Source organism: Meriones unguiculatus, chromosome 2, assembly GCF_030254825.1.
Source record: "Meriones unguiculatus strain TT.TT164.6M chromosome 2, Bangor_MerUng_6.1, whole genome shotgun sequence".
NCBI lineage: Eukaryota > Metazoa > Chordata > Mammalia > Rodentia > Muridae > Meriones > Meriones unguiculatus.
In genome coordinates, this window is record NC_083350.1 from 130,305,768 (window position 1) to 130,324,640 (window position 18,873).

An 18,873-nucleotide genomic window follows, 5' to 3' on the forward strand; every position below is an offset into this window, starting at 1 on the left:
TAATCTAACAAATGTTCACCTTAAGCTTTAAGACATTTAAGATCTGTTAACTTTTATAACTAGTTAACAGAAATGAGCCTCTGTGTCTTCCTCCAACCCTGGCACTGGGATCACAGGCCAACCTTTTATGTGGGTGCTGGGGACTCGAACACAGGACCTCCCGCTTGCATTGCAAGTGCTCTTACTTACTGAGCCATCTCCCCAGACCCAAGAATGAATCTTCTGTTGATAACCAGGGCTGAAGCTTAATGAGAAAGCCTGGTTCAGCTTATTCTAAAAGACCCAGTTACTTCAAATCCAAGATCTATTCTTAGAAGAGGAAGAAAGAAGCTGTGGGCAGGGGTCTGCTCTGGTGGCCATTCCCATGTTTTCTGCTTGCGACTCTGACACAGTGTCAAAGGTCTGACTGACACTGAGTCACCCCTGCACAGGTTTGTGGAGTGTATCCTTCTTGTCTACGCTAACGAGGATTTTTTCTAAAGAACAACTACGAGCAGTTTAAGAGAGAACTGTTTTTGCATGCTGGTCTTGTCTTGTGATGTTTGCTATTAGTATTATTTTTTAAATGGCTTATTACTTCAGATTGGCCTGAACTAAAAATATACCTACTAATTCACCTGGTCAACTTCCCTATTGATGAGCACTTGTCTAACATGTTCACAGCTCTGGGTTCAATCTCCGACACCAGAAAAAAGAAAGGAAAGAGAAAAAATTTTTTTCTAAGACATGTGGGCCTGTTGGAAGCTCAAAGGTCCCGGTGCTCACAGATAGCATGATGGAAACCAGGAGTATGAAACACCTGGGTTGTCTCTTCAGAGGCAGAGGTGTATAACCTGTATGCTGCCCAGAAGGCTGGAAATGAAGGCGAGGCTCCCTCATACAAGAGCAGACATGGCCAATAGCCTAGGCAACCTCTGTCCTATCTGCATGACTAAGGCCACATCAGAACCTTCCCTATGTAGCCTATGCATAGAATCCATCTTCATGGAAGGAGTCACAGTACTGTGAAAAAAGTTACTATGCACAGGGGATTGGGTTATACTAGGAAACTTTTTTCTTCAAATTGTTCTGTACTTATAGAAAATGCCTGGTGCCATACTCCAGAAGTTTGGACCAACACTGGCTACTGAGTCGTGTTGAACCGGACTTCCTTCTTGCCTCACATGCATTACAGTGCCTGCCCTAGTGTTTGCAGAGACCCCCACATGAGTCTATGCCGCATACAGCTATAGACTTAGTTATATGCACAAGGTAATGCCCCCAACTTAGCCAATGCTCCGCACATCAACCGTGAAGACAGCATTTTACTCAGTACATAGCCTTATAGAAAACGAGACTTTTGAAGTAGAGATTGTTCACACAAACCTTGTTTTTAACAACTCGCAAAAGAATGCCAAATTATCAGGCTTGTTTCTTAAGTCACCATGGACAAAACAATGAATAATCCTTGTTAGCAATGACTGCCAAACAGGTTTTTTTTTTTTTTTTTAGATAGGGTTTCTCTGTGTAGCCCTGGCTGTCCTGAAACTCACTTTATAGATCAGGCTGACCTCAAAATCACGGAGATCTACCTGCCTCTGCCTTCCAAGTGCTGGGATTAAAGGCGTGCACCACCACTCTGGCTGCCAATACTTTTGAAGCCTACTTAGATTCAAAACCAGAAGTTGTTTTTTTTCTTCACTGTTGAGTATTGAATCCAGGGCATCACATATGCAAAACAAGTTGCCACTTTGAATTTAGCTTGAACTTAGCCCTAGGACAGGAGCGTGTTATTCCATGATCTTCTGTTAGACTCTAAAAACTCACCATAATGTAGATAAAGGAGAGTCACTTACGGCATCAACCTGGATCTGGAGAAGTCCTCCCCTAGCATGATGGAAGCTTGGTTTGATCCCACCACTGAACAACAAACCCAGTTGTGGTGATGAACGCCACTCGGGGAGGTAGAAACAGGAGAATCAAAAGTTCAAGGTCATCCTTGACTACACAGTGAAGTTGAGGCCAGCTGGGACAATGTGAGACCCTGTCACAAACACACACACACAAAAACTTGTCTATCTTAGCTTAGGAGTTTAGGTTAATCTGATGCAGTAACAGAAAATGTGGTGTGTGTGTGCGTGTGTGTATGTGAAATAGCTTATCAAGTGCATGAGAGCAGATACATACCATCAAAACTACCTTGCTCAGATGCGAGGTGCAACAGCTGGTTATACGTTTCAATTGAGGGCTGATAGACAAAGACTCCAGAATTGAAACAGTCAGGCCACCCTGGGTCTGGTGCTGCTGATAGTTCTTCTCTTTCAAAAAGGTCATCAATATTTGAAAGGACCTGATTCAAGAAGGAGAGAGACAAAGAAAGGCATTACAAGAATGCTTCGCCATGGCACACACTTCCTAGGTTCTCTGTCACTCGACACAAAAGATGGTGACAGCTGTAAGGTGGCCTGTGATTACTCTCCTTCATTCGACAGTTTTTCTGATAGTGGCTTTATCTGAACTTTACGGTAAAGTCTTGACAGCATTTCTCAAATGAGTAGCAGGTCTCCATTAACAAACACCTCTTTTCAGTCCTGAAAGCCACACTCACCAGAGTGTCTGCGTCCATGAACACACATTTGGAATACTGAGTAAGGGACCAGCAATGGAGTTTCGTCAGTGTGATGCCCAACTCAGGCCTCTTCATTAAGGTTAGATGAGCAGAGTCGCCACTGTCCAAGACATCTACCATGATGACTTCATCAAAGACGGTCTCTAAAACTTTTCTGTAAAGATAAATTCCAGAAAACATCACATAGAATCACATTACCTAGCACATGACCCATTTACTTTAAGACTGTTTCCTCATTTCCCTACCCAGCAGTCCTGAGACAACTGGCGCTTTGTACACCCTCTTAAATCTGTCTTGATCTTCTTCAGAACAAACTATATCCTCATGTGCACATGTACTTAATTCCATAAGCAACGGTAACTGTTTATGGTGCCACCTGACTTAACCCATTATCATAGGAGAACTTTTATCTCTTATTGAATGCACTGTTCACCCAGCAAGCCATGAAAATACCTTTGAAACATGTGAGTAATACGTGTTAAGAGTGTATCTCTATACCAACCCACCTGTTTGGCGATGACATTTAATTGGAATTGGCTTGACTGACTTTTGCGTGTTTTAAATAAATGATGCTGGGTAATGTTTGGATAATATGTGATATGAAGCTTGTAACTAATCACTTCTGCTAAAAGAACAAACCAAGGATTTCCTAAAGCTCTGTGTCTCTACTGGTTAAGTTGCTGCCAATTTGACACATGGCAGAGCCATCTGAGAAGAGGGATCTTCAGCTGGGAAAACGCCTTCATCACATTGGACTATAGACAAGTCTATGGGGGCACTTTCTTGATGGATTATTGATGTGAGAGGGCCCAGGCCTCCCGTAGGTGGTGCTATCCCGGGCAAGAAGGTCCAGAGTAAGCAAGCATGGAAAGCAAGCCAGTAAGCAGCATTCCTCTATGGCCTCTGCTTCAGCTCCTGTTTCCAGGTCCCTGCCTTGAGCTCCTACCCCAACTTCCCTTCATAACAGATTGTCAGATGTAAGCCAAAATAAACCCTTGGCTCTCCAAGCTGTTTTTTTTTTTTTTTTTTTTTAAGATTTATTTTATTATGTATACAGTTCTGCCTGCATGTACACCTGCATGCCAGGTGTATAGATGGTTGTGAGCCACCATGTGGTTGCTGGGAATTGAACTAAGGACCTCTGGAAGAGCAGCTGGTGCTCCTAACCTCTGAGCCATCTCTCCAGCCCTCCAAGCTGTTTTTAAGTCATGGTGTTTATCAAAGCAAAAGAAAGCAAACTAGAAGACTGTCCCAAAAGAAACTACAAGGTTTAACTATGAGGTCAACCTTGTTTTGGAACACAATGTAACTGTTTTTAGTAGGTATTTAGCACTTACCTGACAATGAGAAACTTATTTTGGACTATGAGATGTAAGAGGTTTCAAGGTTGAAAGCTGCCTGAATGTGTGTGTGTGTGCTCTCATGCATTTGAGTGCCCGTGACAGCATGTCCATGTGGAAGTTACTGCTCATTCTCAGAAACTACCTGCCTTTGGGAGGGTAGGGGGAATTGTTTTTTAAGAAATCTTCTCTCCTTGGGACCTGAAACTCACTGATTAGGTTAGGATGGCTGGCTAGTGAGCTGCTGTGATCCAACTCTCTACCTCAAGCACTACTGTGCCCAGAGTTTTATATGGGTACAGGGGACTGAACTCAGGTTTCCATATCTTTGTTGGTATGCTAATGAACTAGACAGCTAGAGGAAAAAAATGAATGATACAAAAATATCACTGAGAAGCATTTAACAGAAGAAAACTGATGTTACATTTTATCTCTCAAGTTAGATAAAAATACATTTTAGATCGCAGAGTAAACTTGATCTTTTTTTTTAAACAAACAAACAAACAAGAAATTGTCAGTGGCTCCAGTAATGATAGTGAATCACAGTAGTAGAATCCAAGATTAGATCTGGGTGTTGTGCAATTCTCACTACTGGATATATCAGGAGAAAGTTTTTTGGGGGCACCTTTCTTAAGAGCTATTTAAGATCAATGTAAATAATGTGGAAGATACATGTATATAATATATACATAGTTTTAAAGGCCCTAAGCGTGTGCTTACATTTTTAAAATGTAAGGTGTTCTCAGTTTCAAAGAAGGCTAATAAGCCAACACAAAGCTGCGGGCACACCAAGAGATTTTTAATGTTAGTACCCAGATATCACAAAATTGAATGCCAAAAACTCAAAATGAAACAACCCAGGCAACAAGTAGCTTGCACTTCTTGGTGTGTGTCTCCTAACAAATTCTGTAATAGTTTCAGAAAGACTAACACTAAGGACTTTACTAGGTGACAAATGCCAGTTGGCAATGAAAATGGTTCAACATCACCTGAAGCTTTCCTTGTCTATAGGAAACAACACGATTATAGCCTCATTTGGGGAAAGGAGTACAAATGAGTGAGGACAGACATAATCTGGCAGAAGACTCAACGAGGGGGCAGTTCTTCTCTTATCCTTAGAAGGAATCAGGAAGATGGAGAGCACAATGGCAGCTCCCAGGAGGAATCCTGAGACATCTCCTAAAAGCTAGGAAGAGATTTCAGATTCAGTAATCTTTAGCTTAACATCACTTGATCTGTCTCAGCTCCCTAAGAATATATATCAGTGCCCACTGATGCCAGAAATAGGGAGAAGACTATCAGTGCCCCAAGGACAAAGAGACAGATAGGCAGGCAATCCTTACCTCATGGAGTCTGAAACCTGTGGAGTGCTCAGCACAACTATCCTCCTGGTAGTCCTGTGCTGTTTCAGAGAGGAGCCCAGGACCAGAGCACCTTTTGCATAGGCATCGTTTGTGGTCAGGGTCACAAAGGCCTGATCTTAATACAAAGAGAAAGAAACATATCTCAGCTGGAAAAGGACTTTTCCCAGGTCTGCTCTCAAACAATAGATCAGCAAAATCATCTCCTCAGGAGCCCCTTTAGGTGGGAGAACTCACACAGTCTTCTAGGGGTAGGCCAAGACTGAATTTTAGCCAGATAACATTCAAAAGGATCACTGACCACAGAGCCCAAATCTTAGAGGGTACACAAATTCTTAGATCAAGCTGCAGCTTAACAAATAGGAGTGAAGCTTAGGAAACTGATGAGTGGCATTTTCATCCAAGCAAGGGCCCCCTTACCCACCACCTCAGAAAGCAACCGAGCTTCTGCCTAGATTGAACCTTCCACAATGGCCTTGCCCCTCAGTGACCATGCTTAGAAGCCAACTCTTAACAAACCTGTCTCTTGCTGTCTGCTTCCTTGTCTCTCTCTGCTCTCTTCTCGCTTTTCTTCATCCTTACCCACATTCTTCCCTGGGGATCCAGTCCATATGCTCCTGGACCCTTCCACATTTTAGCCATGTGTTCTACCAACAAGCTACATCCCAGCTTAGCTAGGGGATGTGTTTAGCTAGGGTCTGGCTGTATAGACCCAGCTGACCAAACAGCAAATCCTGCCTCCACTCCCCAAGTACTCGGATTACAGCTGTAAACCATGGCCAGCTGCCTCCACTTCTCTGGGAAAACCAGCCATGTCACCCTCCTCCCATTCTCTTCTGCTCCCCTCACAGAGACATGGACACACAAGCCAATTTCCCCAGAGCCCCAGCCGGAACATTCTTCCCCTCATGGAACAATTCTCACTCGGGCAGCGGTTATTTGGGAGGGGGAGGGACTGCTGCTCAAGAGGAGCTACGAGATTTTGTCACTGTCACTCTCAGGTTTCCTCAGTCTCCCTGTCCATTTTCCAACGTGTTTGCTAAAAGCAGTGGAAATTCCTCTGCGCAGGGAGCGTGGTGCGTTGTCTGCTTAACCGGGGCATCCCGCAGAAGCTGACCCAAAAGCCACTTCCACTCATGCTAAGGTGTAGAAGGCTGTAAATTCCCCACCTCAAGCCATTTATGCCCTGTAATGACACCTGACCCATCCCTCAACCTCGGCGTGTACTTGCTTCTGTTACCCTCAAAACATTCTGAGACAGTAACATTTCAAAACCATTTCTGTCCCCCCCGCAAAGTACTTAAAGTGAGCACGATCAATTATGTCTTAGCCCCAAAGTGGCAGGCCCCAGACTTCAGGAGGTGGTGGAGAAAAGTGTAGTATGAGTAGGATTAAAAAATGACGAGGAGCAACACGAACTATGCTTTCTTAAGATTAAATTACCAAAGGGAGAGAGGGGCCGGAACACCAGACTTAGCTAACTCTACAAATGGACTGGAAGACCAACAGACAGCTGGGTGCAGATGGCAGGTCAGCTGCTGTCATGACCCAGGCTACAGCTTCAAGCGTTCGGAAGGGCCAGTTACCACTAGTGCCCAGTTCTGGGGCACACTCGCCAGGGCCCGACACCTAGCAACAAGTGGCACCGGGGCCCGCCCGGGGCGCTAGCCGGCTTCCATCTAGCAGCACCGGGGCCCTGAGGCCTAAAAATAGGCTCAGCGCGGAGGCCAGAGCAGGGCCCCAGCCTGGTGTTAACGCAGGGCGCCCGCCGCCGCCGTGTCCAGAGCGCGGAGCCTGGGCTCGGTGGATCCCGCCGCGCCCCGCGCCCGCCCCACCCCGCCCGGCCTCTCCCGGACGCCGGAGGCGGAAGCAGCCGCTCTGCAGCGCAGCTCGGTCCGCAGCGCGGGCGGCGGCCGGACCCTGGCGCGGCTCCCGAGCTGCCGGGGGCTTCCCGGGCGAGCGGCGGCCGCGCTGCGGAACCCGGGCGTACCTGTCATGGTGCGGCCGGTGGGTCGGCGGAGCCGGGCGCCGGTGGAAGACGGCGGCCAGCGGGGGAGGGCGGGAGTCCGCAGCCCGCAGTTCTTATAGCGGCCGTCACGTGGCCGCGCAGGCTCCGGCTCAGGCCGCATCCTCCGTGGGGCGCACCGAGGGCGGGAGGGCGGGGCGGCTCCGGGCACCCGCGGGCTGCTGTGCCCAGGGGACACCTGCTGGGGGCTGCATCTCGTCCAGTCTCTCCGGGGGGCCTGGGCAGGGAAGGGGGCACAGCTGTGTGGTCTGCGGCATGAAAACGAAGGGTAAGGAACCTTCAACCGACAGAGCCCCCTGGAAAGTCAGGCTGGTTACAGTAACTCATTTGACCTGCCTGAAAGAAGAGAGCATTTGCTTCTAGTCTTCCCTTTCACGCTGCCTTTGGAAGCTTCCCAAAAGGTTCCAGTGTTTTCTGTTTGTTTTCGAAAACAGGGTTTTCCTGGGTAGCCTTGGCTGTCCTGGACTTGCTTTGCAGACTTGCTTTTTTGTTAGCCTTGAACTCCCGGAGATCCGCCTCCCTCTGCCTCCCCTAGTGCTGGGATTACAGGCATGCGCCACCGCGCTCTGCTTGTCAAAATTGGTTTGTGGCACTAGCCCAAAAATAAAATAGGCATTTGCCGAATATTTAGAACCTTAGCACTGGTTTTATCAGATAGTTAAGCTCCTTTTACCAAGTCAAGGGCATAGGGTTTACATATGGTCGGTTTACGGGGTCAAAAGTTAACTTACTTTGCTGTGATGATAAGCTGCAAGAGGAGAGGTAGGATTTGGACCCCAGCAGTTTCAGATCAACACATCCCATAGAAAGCCCCAGCGCCTCTAGCATACTGGTTCTGGATAAAAGGTAGTAAGTTCCAGTAATTCTGCTTAGATAATTCAGTTGTTTCCGTTAACCTATTTCACAAATCTTGAAAGTCAATTTGTCATTGGGGGTGGGGGAAGTTGAGAAATAGTGTAGCCACACCTTGCATCCTCCTCTGTCCCACACACTCAGGCCAAGCACAGCAATGGGTCAGTAATGGTCGTTCAGTGCTCTGCAAATCTTTCCTCCGTAATGAACGGTGGCTGTATCAATTCAAATCCGGAGCATCATTTCGTTGGCTAGCGATACGTAAAACATTATTTCATGATGCCAAACAGCTGCCCCAGTTCCCAGGCAGCAGCGGGATCGTTAAGGTAGACAAACGAATGCTGCACTTTTGCTAGGCTGTGGCATTGGGTACTTGATCAGCAGGGTACCCTGGAGACTCAGAAAGCGTCTGTGAAGACACAGTGCCGTACCCAGCGTATCTGTGGCATTATCTACATCGCTGTTCTGGGGCATGTGGGCCTCGACCTCCTCCAACAGTCTCAACAGACGTGAGTTAAGATGTAAATGTTTGGGCTCAAGTCCAGGTCTCCCAGAGTGGAATCATTTTGAAAAGTACATTCTATTTTTAATTGATGTACATTGACTTTGTACATTTGTGCAGTACTGTTGGCCATTTCAGTTGGGCTTACAATGTGTAATGATCAGGTCAGCGTAATTAGCATATCTATTACCAGAATAGACTTTTTTTTTTCTTGTATGGGCCATTTTAGGGGTCAAACACAGGGTCTTGTATATGCTGGATAAGTGCTTCACCACTGAGCTACACCCCTATTCAAAACCAAGGTGATTGTTTTCTTTGTTGTTTGATACAAGGTCTAATTCTGCAGGCAAGGCTGGCCTCCTATTCCTGACCTGAAATGAATCTCTTCCCTCAGCTTTATGAGTGGGAATACAGGGATACGCGTGGAATCAGAATCTAAGGTCAGGACCTAAGAACTAACTTTTGAAGTGTTATTTTTCACGAGTCTCTCGAGTCCTTCCTACTCTCTCCACGCCTGCTGTGGCTTGAAGGCCAATGGGCCATGTCAGGAGGACCTTCCAGTGCTTGACATGATTTCAGAAGTGCAGGACACAGAGAAGACACAGTCTGCCACTTATTCAAACCCTGTGTGCTTAAGAGAACTGCTCTCTTCAGGGGATATAAAGGCTCTGCTTGAACTGTGCCTAAGCAGAGAAAGGGAGACAAGTAGGTGCTTCACAGTCTGAGCTGCTCTTTTCCAGGATAACAGATGAACCATTAAAACAAAACAAAACAAAAAACAAACAAGCAAACCAACCAACCACCACCAACAACAAAAAGCCCACACAGGATATTTCTGCGATCAGTGTAGCCCTTAACCATTTTCTGCTCCCATTTGAGTGTCTCAGGATGCAGTGTTGGAGTTCAGAAGGCAAAGCCAGGAGGAAGTCGCAGAGACAACTGGAAAGTGGAGATCTTCTGCTTAGGAGCAGTTCCTCTACCTTCGTGCTGTTTACCGACACAGTCACTAAGGTTTACATCTTTTACTGAGACAGATTAGAAAGACAAAAAGTGACCCTGGAAGGGAAAGAGGCCCTTCACTCTTAGATCTTGTTTATAGGAAACTTCAGTACAGCTGATAAAACCAACTTATCTGCCAGAAAATACACGAATATTTAAGAGATCCCAAACAAGGGTATGAAGGCAACAATGTATTTACTTGGGGAGGAAGTATTTGAAACTTTGTGTTTTACTATATTAGCACTCCAGTCTCATCTCTAAATCTAAATAAACACTGTATAAAAACTATTTTATGGGCTAGTGACGTGGTTTAGTGGGGAAATGCCCAGCAACCACAAAGCAGGAGAGAACTTGCTCCTGGAAGTTGTCCTCTAATCTCCACGATCACACTTATAGCAAGTTCCCACCCTCCACCCTTCCACAATACATTAAATTAAAAAAATGTAATTAAAAAATTAAAGCACAGAAAAAAAATTATAATTGTATTTACAAAACAAAGTTTTTTAAATATAAGTAAATAAACTTGTATGTGTTTAGTTAATTTCTAAGATTTTCTCACATTTTAACTTTTGCATAATCTTCAAGTCTTGTTGTAAATTATGCTCCTGAAACAGGACCTCAGAAAACCCCAGGATCATAAATAAAGTTCAATAAAGATAATAAAGTGCAAGCCTCCCTCAAGAAGCACACACAAGGGTATGCCTTGTTCTTGTTCTGAGCACCCATTAACCTCTGTGCTTAAGATCTATGCTGAAACTGCTTTTAAAAAGATTAACTTATTTTTATTTTACGTGTGGCTGTTTCACCCGCTTGTATGTCTGTGCACCATGCATGTGCAGTGCCCATGGAGGCCAGAAGTGCAGGGTTGGGACACCTCCCTCCCCACCCCCCCGTACTGCAGTTACAGACAGTTGTGACTTCCATGTGGGTGCTAGGAGTCAAACTCTCTGGAAGAGCTGCCTCTGAGCCGCCTCTCCATCCCCTAAAAATATCTTTTTATAACCTTCAGTCATGCTCCACACTGGCCAGTTCTGAGATTCTGTTTGTAGAGAATCTAAGCATCTGGCTTTACCTCGGTCAAGGGCACTGGGGGGGGGGAGGAACAAAAACAAAACTCCCCAGCAGCAGCACGGAGTCTTGCCCTATAGCTGACTGCCTCAGACATTACCATGGTGAACTAAATACGGACATTTTGAGATTGCTGTTAACAGCCTTCTCTCAGTTTACACTACTAGTAAGTGATCCGCCACCCGGGTCCTCTCTACTTTGAGTTTCTATTGGATGAGATGACATAGCCTTTTAAACTGTAATGTACATGCCAATTGACTGCAAATCCTAGTACAATGTAGACTTTCATTTGGTGGCTTAAAGTAACTCTCCCAGATAATTCTAGATCAACTTTGTGGGCCAAATTGGAATAGTGAGGTAGATGAACATTTTGGATTATTAGACATTGGTGGAAGAGTATAGATATATTCTGAGATTTTTAGCTTGTTGATTTTCTTGTGAAATTTGAGCTAGTAGAATTAACTCTTTCCAAAAATGATTTAAGTTACATTATACATGGGTGTGCCTAAGTATTAACTTACTACAACTATGTTAAATGAAAATATTTAGCACAGAATTATATAATTAAATGCATCATGTAATTTTTCTTTTTCTTTTTCTTTTTTTTTTTTTTTTTTTTGCCAGGGTGCTTACCTGCCTAATTGTGATACCTACCCTTGGTTAGCAACTTGACTGACCTGAAATTAGCTGAAATCCAAAAATGGACGACATATACTTCTAAGGGGTTTTTGCTTAATATAAAGTAAGAAGATCCACTTTTAATCAGGATCTTGATGTGGAAAGACACACCTTTCATTGGGATCTGGAGACGGGGACACCCACTTGTACTCTGGGCCACACCTTCTGCTGGAAGCCCATGTAAGGAAATGGAAGAAGGAAGCTTTTGCTCTTTGCCTGCTTCCTCTTTACCAGCAACTCCACTCCTTCACCAGATTAAAGCCTACTTCAGGATTCCAGTGTATATGGGAGACCAGCTTAGACATCCATCCTTGTAGACCGAACAACTACTGGATTCTCAGGCTTTCTGTTCATAGACAGCCATTGTTGGATTAGCTGGACTACAACCTATAAGTTATTCTAATACACACACACACACATACATGTCCTGTTAATCATCTAGAAAATTGAATAATATAAATTTTTGGTACCAGAGGTCGGAATAATATAGCTTTTGCTCTTCTAGAAGTATAAGGATAACTCTTTAACATATTTGGAATAGGCTTTCCCATTTGCCAACACATACAGTTACCCAGTCCCCCCCCCCCCCCAGTTACTGAAGCCTCTCCTGAGGGCTCAGAGAATAATAAAAGCCCAATGGTGTGAAATATTTTATAAATATAAGGAAATAAAAGTTTTTGATTATTCTGATTCAAACTTTTGACAGTTTGCGATTACAATAAGGAAAACTATCCTGGTTGGTTGCTTTTAGCATCTCTGGACTATTGTAGAATAGTTGATCCCATTGTGAACCCCAAGACTGTGAACTGTAAAAACCTGTCTTTTGTTTGGTGTGGTTCATCCCTAACATATACCTTTAATCAAAGAACTTTCTGTTTATTGTAAACAGGTGATTGTGGTATGGTTCAATCCTAACACACACCTTTGATACTAGAGTTTTCTGTTCACAGATTTAATAAAGCTAACCCTAGGTCAAGAGATGGTGCAAGAAACCAGCTGACAGGGATTAAGTAGTAAGGAGAGGCATTGAGTTGAAGGGTATTTAAGATAGCATGGAGAAGAAGTTTTCATTTCTTTAGCTCTGCAGCTTCTTGGCCTTTAGCTTTAGCTCTCTAGCTCTTGGGCTTTTAGATGTTGCCTGAGTGAACTAGCAGGGCTTTTCCTCCTGGGCCATCAGCTGAGCTTGCAGACATTTGACTTTTTCCTTCTGGGATGTGAGCTGAGTTGGAAGGTGAGCTGGGTGCTTTTTCTGACTGTTGGAGCTAGCAGGTTTTCACCCCAGTATCTGGCTCCTGAGTCTTCACTGGTAAAACTGAATGATTTGGGATTTTCATTCTTTTTTATCTTTTATTAATTATACTTTATTCACTTTGTATCCCCCCATAAACCTCTCCCTCCTCCCCTCCCGATCCCACCCTCCCTCCCCCTTCTTCATGCATGTCCCTCCCCAAGTCCACTGATAGGGGAGGTCCTATTCTCCTTCCTTCTGATCTTATTTTATCAGATCTCATCAGGAGTGGCTGCATTGTCATCTTCTGTGGCCTGATAAGGCTGCTCCCCACCTCAGAGGGAGATGATCAAAGAGCAGGCCAATCAGATTATGTCAGAGTCAGTCCCTCTTCCCATTACTATGTAACCCACTTGGACACTAAACTGCCATGGGCTACATCTGTGCAGGGGTTCTAGGTTATCTCCATGCATGGTACTTGGTTGAAGTATGAGTCTCTGGGAAGACCCTTGTGTTCAAATTTTCTTGTTCTGTTACTCTCTTTGTGGAGTTCCTGTCCTCTCCAGATCTTACTATTTCCCACTTCTTTCATAAGATTCCATGCACTCTGCCGACAGTTGGCCATAAGTCTCAGCGTCTGCTTTGATAGTCTGCAGGGCAGAGCCTTTCAGAGGTCCTTTTTGGCAGGTTCCTAGCTTGTTTCCTGTTTTCTTCTTCTGATGTCCTTCCTCTTTGCCTTTTGGGATGGGGATTGAGCATTTCAGTCAGAGTCCTCTCTCTTGATTAGTTTCTTTAGATGTTCAGGGTTTTTGTAGGTTTATCCTATATTATATGTCTGTATGACCATGTGTGTCTTTCTGCTTCTGGGACAGCTCACTCAGGATGATCCTTTCCAGGTCCCACCATTTACCTGCAAATTTCATGATTTCCTTATTTTTCATTGCTGAGTAATATTCCATTGTGTAGATGTACCACAATTTCTGCATCCATTCTTCAGTTGAGGGGCATCTGGGCTGTTTCCAGCTTCTGGCTATTAGAAATAAAGCTGCTACAAACATGGTTGAGCAAATGTTTTTATTGTGTACTTGAGCCTCTTTTAGATATATGCCTAGGAGTGGTATGGCTGGATCTTGAGGAAGCGCTATTCCTAGTTGTCTGAGAAAGTGCCAGATTGATTTCCAGAGTGGTTGTACAAGGATTTTCAGTTTAATATTGACAAAGGATAGGAATGAGTTTTGTGATAACATTGACAGACTTCTAGCGTGGAAGATGAAGGATGACAATGAATTTAGTGATAAAATTGACCCACTCCAGATGTGCATAAGCAGGCTACAGGTGTCTAAATATGTCCTGGAAGAGAATCTTCACTCCAGCTGCCACAGAGCTCAATCTGCAGAAAACAAGACTGAAACCTTCATTATAAGGTTGCTGAATTACAGTGAAAATTCAAGTCCCATGCTTGGAGGATATTGGCTATTAAAGTCAGGGGAGCCATTGGTAAAGAATGGGATCCTGTAACTGAGAATAGAGATGTGTGAGAGGACCCTATTAAAGCTGAGAACTTTGAAGTCTCAGTTTCTTACCTGAAGAAGTACCTCAGCAGAAGCTATACTCAACTTCACTGCCTGAAATATTGCATTTTCACATTTGGCTGAGGAAATTAATACTTCATTGTTTGCTAAACCATCGGTATTCCTTCTCTGAAATGACAAGCAAAGGTAATACTGATGTCTATCAGGACCTCCCAGTCGTTGCCTCTACACTATAATAATAATTAAGACATGAAAGGCGCATAGAGGAGAGGTACGAAGAGTAGTCCACGATGAGGTGCACTATACTATTAAAGAGCTTAATGAATTTTCTAATTCTCTCTAACAGAATTCTGGAGAATATGTGTGGGAATCGATTTTAAGAGTGCAGGGTACCAAAATATTTGGGCACAGGGGTCTTTTCTGAGACTGATACTCCAAGCCGGCACCATGTGTGGAGATAACCTAGAAACTCTGCTTAGATGTAGCCCATGGCAACTCAGTATCCAAGTGGGTGCCCTAGTGAGGGCAACAGGGGCTGTCTCTGACATGAACTCAGAGGCAGGCTCTTTGACTGCCTTCCCCTGATGGGGGAGCAGCCTTGCCAGGCCACAGAGGAGGACAATGCAGCCAGTTCTGATGCGACAGGATAAGCTAGGGTCAGATGGAAGGGAAGGAGGATCTTACCTATCCATGGACTTAGAGAGGGGCATAGGAGGAGATGAAAGAGGGAGGGTAGGATTGGGAGGGAGGAAGGAGGGGACTACAGCTGGGATACCAAGTGAATAAACTATAATTAATATAAAAAATAAAAAATTATTTAAAAAAGAGTGCAGAATAAGCCAGACATGGTGGAGCAAAGGCAGGCAGATCTCTCTGAGTTTGAGACTAGCCTGATCTACAAAGATAGTTCCAGGACAGCCAGGGCTACACACAGAGAAACCCTGTCTGGAAACCAAAACCAAAACCAAAACACCAACATCAACAAAAAGAGTATGGGATAAAGGAACATAAAACTGGATCAGGCTGAGTTTATTGATGTGGGCCCTCTGAACGGAGAATATGGAAGCTCACACAGTTTAAAAAAAGTGTCAAAAGTATGTTTAAATGGTTGCCTGAAGCATTTGTTACCAGATAGATAGATGGTCTACCGAAAAGGAGCTGGAGATGCTGGATATCCCTTGATTTAATGTTGATGAAGGCTTTTTTTTAATTTTAATTTTTTAAATTTTTTTATTTAACTTTTATTAATTACACTTTATTCATTTTGTACCTCTCCATAAGCTCCTCCCTCCTTCCCTCCCGACCCCACCCTCCCTCCCCCTCCTTCATGCATGCCCCTCCCCAAGTCCACTGATAGGGGAGGTCCTCCTCTCCTTCTTTCTGATCTTAGTCTATCAGTTCTCATCAGAAGTGGCTGCATTGTCATCTTCTGTGGCCTGGTAAGGCTGCTCCCCCGTCAGGGGGAGGTGATCAAAGAGCAGGCCAATCAGATTATGTCAGAGGCAGTCCCTCTTCCCATTTCTAGGTAACCCACTGGGACACTGAACTGCCATGGGCTACATCTGTTCAGGGGTTCTAGGTTATCTCCATGAATAGTCCTTGGTTGGAGTATGAGTCTCTGGGAAGTTCCCTGTGTTCAAATTTTCTTGTTCTGTTGCTCTCCTTGTGGAGTTCCTGTCCTCTCCAGCTCTTGGTATTTCCCACTTCTTACATAAATTTCCATTCATTCTGCCTGACAGTTGGCCATTAGGCTCAGCATCTGCTTTGATGAAGGCATTTTAAGGGTGAGGAAAATTGCAGTGATAGAGTGAATACTTTCTCACTCCACAGTGAGAAGGCCCGGAAGACATGTCCTTCACAAGTCCTGGAAGGCACAAAATGGTAAGAGGAGCACCAACACATTTGAAGAATTTTGTTGCCACCTATTTTCCTGTGCTAGACTTTAGGATCAGAGATGCTGCTGCTCCATTGGACAAATTAAATGGGTTTAATTGGGCTCTGAGGTAGCAAGGGCTACGGAATCACCAAAGGCAAGGCAATTGTAGTTATTATGATGGACAGCAAAGATGAAACAGTGTTCATAATGGCCTGGACACAGGAAAAGTGAGTCTTAAGGTGGCATGACTCATATGGACCTTTTGTATTAGTTAATCATTCATGGGGGAAAGAAAATAATCAGACTTTCCAGGGTCTACTGGATACTGGTTCTGAATTAATACTGATTCTGGGAGATTCCAAGAAGCACTGTGATCCAATATGGAGGTCAGGTGATTAATGGGGTTTTGGCTGAAGTCCAGCTCACAGTAGGTCCACTCATTCCCCAAATTCATCCTGTGGTTATTTCCTTAGTCCCAGACAGTATAACTGGGATAGATAAAAAGTTGGCAGAATTTTCACATCGATTTCTTTATCTGTGGCGTGAGGGCTGTTACGGTTCAAAAAGCTAAATAGAAGTCTTTACAGTTGCCTCTGCCAAGGACAAGAGTGAACTAAAAACAGTATCACATCTCTGGAGGAATTTCAGAAAGTAGCACTTGAAAGATGCAGAGGTGGTGGTTCCTAGCACATCTCCCTTTAACGCTCCTACCTGGCCAGTGCAGAGGACACATGGATCACAGAGAATGACGGCTGGCTATTGAAAACCCAACCAGTGACTCAGACCGCAGATGTTGTACCAGATGTAGTATCCTTACTTGAACAGATTATCACATCTCTCGTTACATGGCACGCAGCTATTGATCTAGCAAATGCCCTTTTCTCGTTATCTGCCCATGAGCACCGGAAGCAATTTGCTTTTAGTTGGCATGGCTGACGCGATACATTTAGTTTTCCCTTGAGGGTATGTTAACTCCACAGTCCTGTGTCATAATTTAGAAAGAATATTGATAGTCTGTCTCTTCGATGGAATATTACATTTGTGTTTTATACGGGTGATATTACATTGATTGAACCAAGTAAGCAGGCAGTGGCAACTACTTTAGACTCACTGGCAACACATATACACATCAGAGAATGGGCAAAAAATCCAACCAAAATTCAGGAGTCTTCTACAGACTCAGTGACATTCTTAGGTGTCCACTGGTGTAGAGCATGTGCAGATACTCCTTTCAAGTTGAAGGATAAATTATTGCATCTAGTCCCTCCCACCACCAAAAAAGAAGCTCAGTGTTTGGTGGGCCTATTTGAACTCTGGAAAGAGTATATTCCTTACTTGGGTGTGTTACTTAGGCACATATACTAAGTGACTTGGAAAGCTGCTAGCGTTGTGTGGGGCCTGGAACAGGAGAAGGCTCTCCAGCAGGTCCAGGTTGCTGTGTAGGCTGCTCTCTACCACTTGGCCTGTATGATCCAGCAGATCCAATGGTGCTTGACATTTGAGCAGCAGATTGGAGTGCCGTTTGCAGCCTTTAGCAGGCCCCTATAAGTGAATCACAAAAGAGACCTTTGGAATTTTCGAGCAAGGCTCTGCCATCATCTGCAGACAAGTACTGTTCCTCTGAAAGACAACTCTTGGCCTGCTGTTGGGCCTTAGTGGGAACTGTGGTACCATCCAGAACTCAACAGATGCAGAATCAAACCCCTTTCTGAGAAAACCCTGAAAGACACCATGAAGAAAAATCTTCACAGTGGGCAGAACACACAGCCATACATTTTTGTTTGAACGGAAAAATGGCTAGATATGTGCTTGTTCACTGACTTATGGATGCTAGTAAATGGACCGGCGGGATGATTTGGAAAGAGCATGATCAAAAAATTTGTGAGAGAGACATCCAAGGAAGAAGTATGTGAATGGATTGTTCCAAATGGGTGAAAGATGTGAAGATATCAAAAGGTAACTTCAGCTGAAGAGGAGGTCAACAATCATGTAGACAGGATAACCTATTCTGTGGACAGTCAGCCTTGTTCCCCAGCCATTCCTATGATTGCCCAATGAGCCCATAAACAAAGGGGCATTGCGTTGGTGGTAGAGATGGGGTTATGCTTGACCATATGGATTTCCACTCACCGAGACTGACCTGGCTACAGCTGCTGCTGATTGCCAGATCTACTAACAGCAGAGACTAACACTGAGCCCCAGATGTGGCACCAAACGAACACGCTAAATGGAACAGGGAAAAGTTCACAAGGCCTCAACCCCACACAAAGGACTATAAGCAACCAAGTAAAGGTGGGACCAGGAGAGGTAGTCCTCCCCAGGAGGAGCACATCAACTGGTTGTTCCCTGCTGAATTGTCAGCCCTGAAAATCCACATACAAATACATTATATGAACTCAATGGGTTATATTTAGGAATATATATATATTATACATATATACACATATACACATATGTATGCAGTAACAACTGTTGAAAAAAGAAGCCATGAATTTGGAGGAGGGTGTGGAAGGGTATATGAGAAGGTGTGGAAAGAGGAAAGGGAAGAGAGAAATGTTGTAATCTCAAAAACAAAAAGTAGAAATAGTTGAGGGATCAGGAAGTATGTTCTCTAGCGATGAGAAAGGCTTTCTTCTGAATGACTTTAAAAAAACGTTTCAGGGAACTCAGTGGATAAAGCAGTTGTTAGCCAAACTTGATTATATGAGTTTTATCCGCAGGATCCACATGGTTGATGGAGAGAATTGACTTCTTCGAGTTGTCCTGTGATCTTACACATACTATGTGGAACATAGTGTGACAG

The 18,873-nt window shown here is 44.3% G+C and overlaps 1 protein-coding gene and 1 long non-coding RNA gene across 3 annotated transcripts in view; one reads left to right on the forward strand and one right to left on the reverse strand.

The window, feature by feature from the left end:
• The window catches only part of Gyg1 (glycogenin 1), a 35,605-nt gene extending 28,157 nt beyond the window's left edge, over positions 1-7,448 (reverse strand). For both annotated transcript variants that reach the window (XM_021659959.2, XM_021659958.2), the window contains exons 1-4: positions 7,300-7,448; positions 5,292-5,427; positions 2,588-2,762; positions 2,167-2,329 (exon numbers count right to left, since the gene is read on the reverse strand). In XM_021659959.2, coding sequence (XP_021515634.2) covers positions 2,167-2,329; positions 2,588-2,762; positions 5,292-5,427; positions 7,300-7,438 — 613 coding nt within the window. In that variant the 5' untranslated portion in view covers positions 7,439-7,448. The remainder of the gene's footprint in view (positions 1-2,166; positions 2,330-2,587; positions 2,763-5,291; positions 5,428-7,299) is intronic.
• A 28-nt stretch (positions 7,449-7,476) lies between these two features.
• Positions 7,477-12,161, forward strand: LOC132646063 (uncharacterized). The gene is made up of 3 exons (XR_009590040.1): positions 7,477-7,603; positions 9,022-9,129; positions 11,381-12,161. It is a non-coding gene; the product is annotated as an uncharacterized LOC132646063 (long non-coding RNA).
• Positions 12,162-18,873: the final 6,712 nt, after the last annotated feature.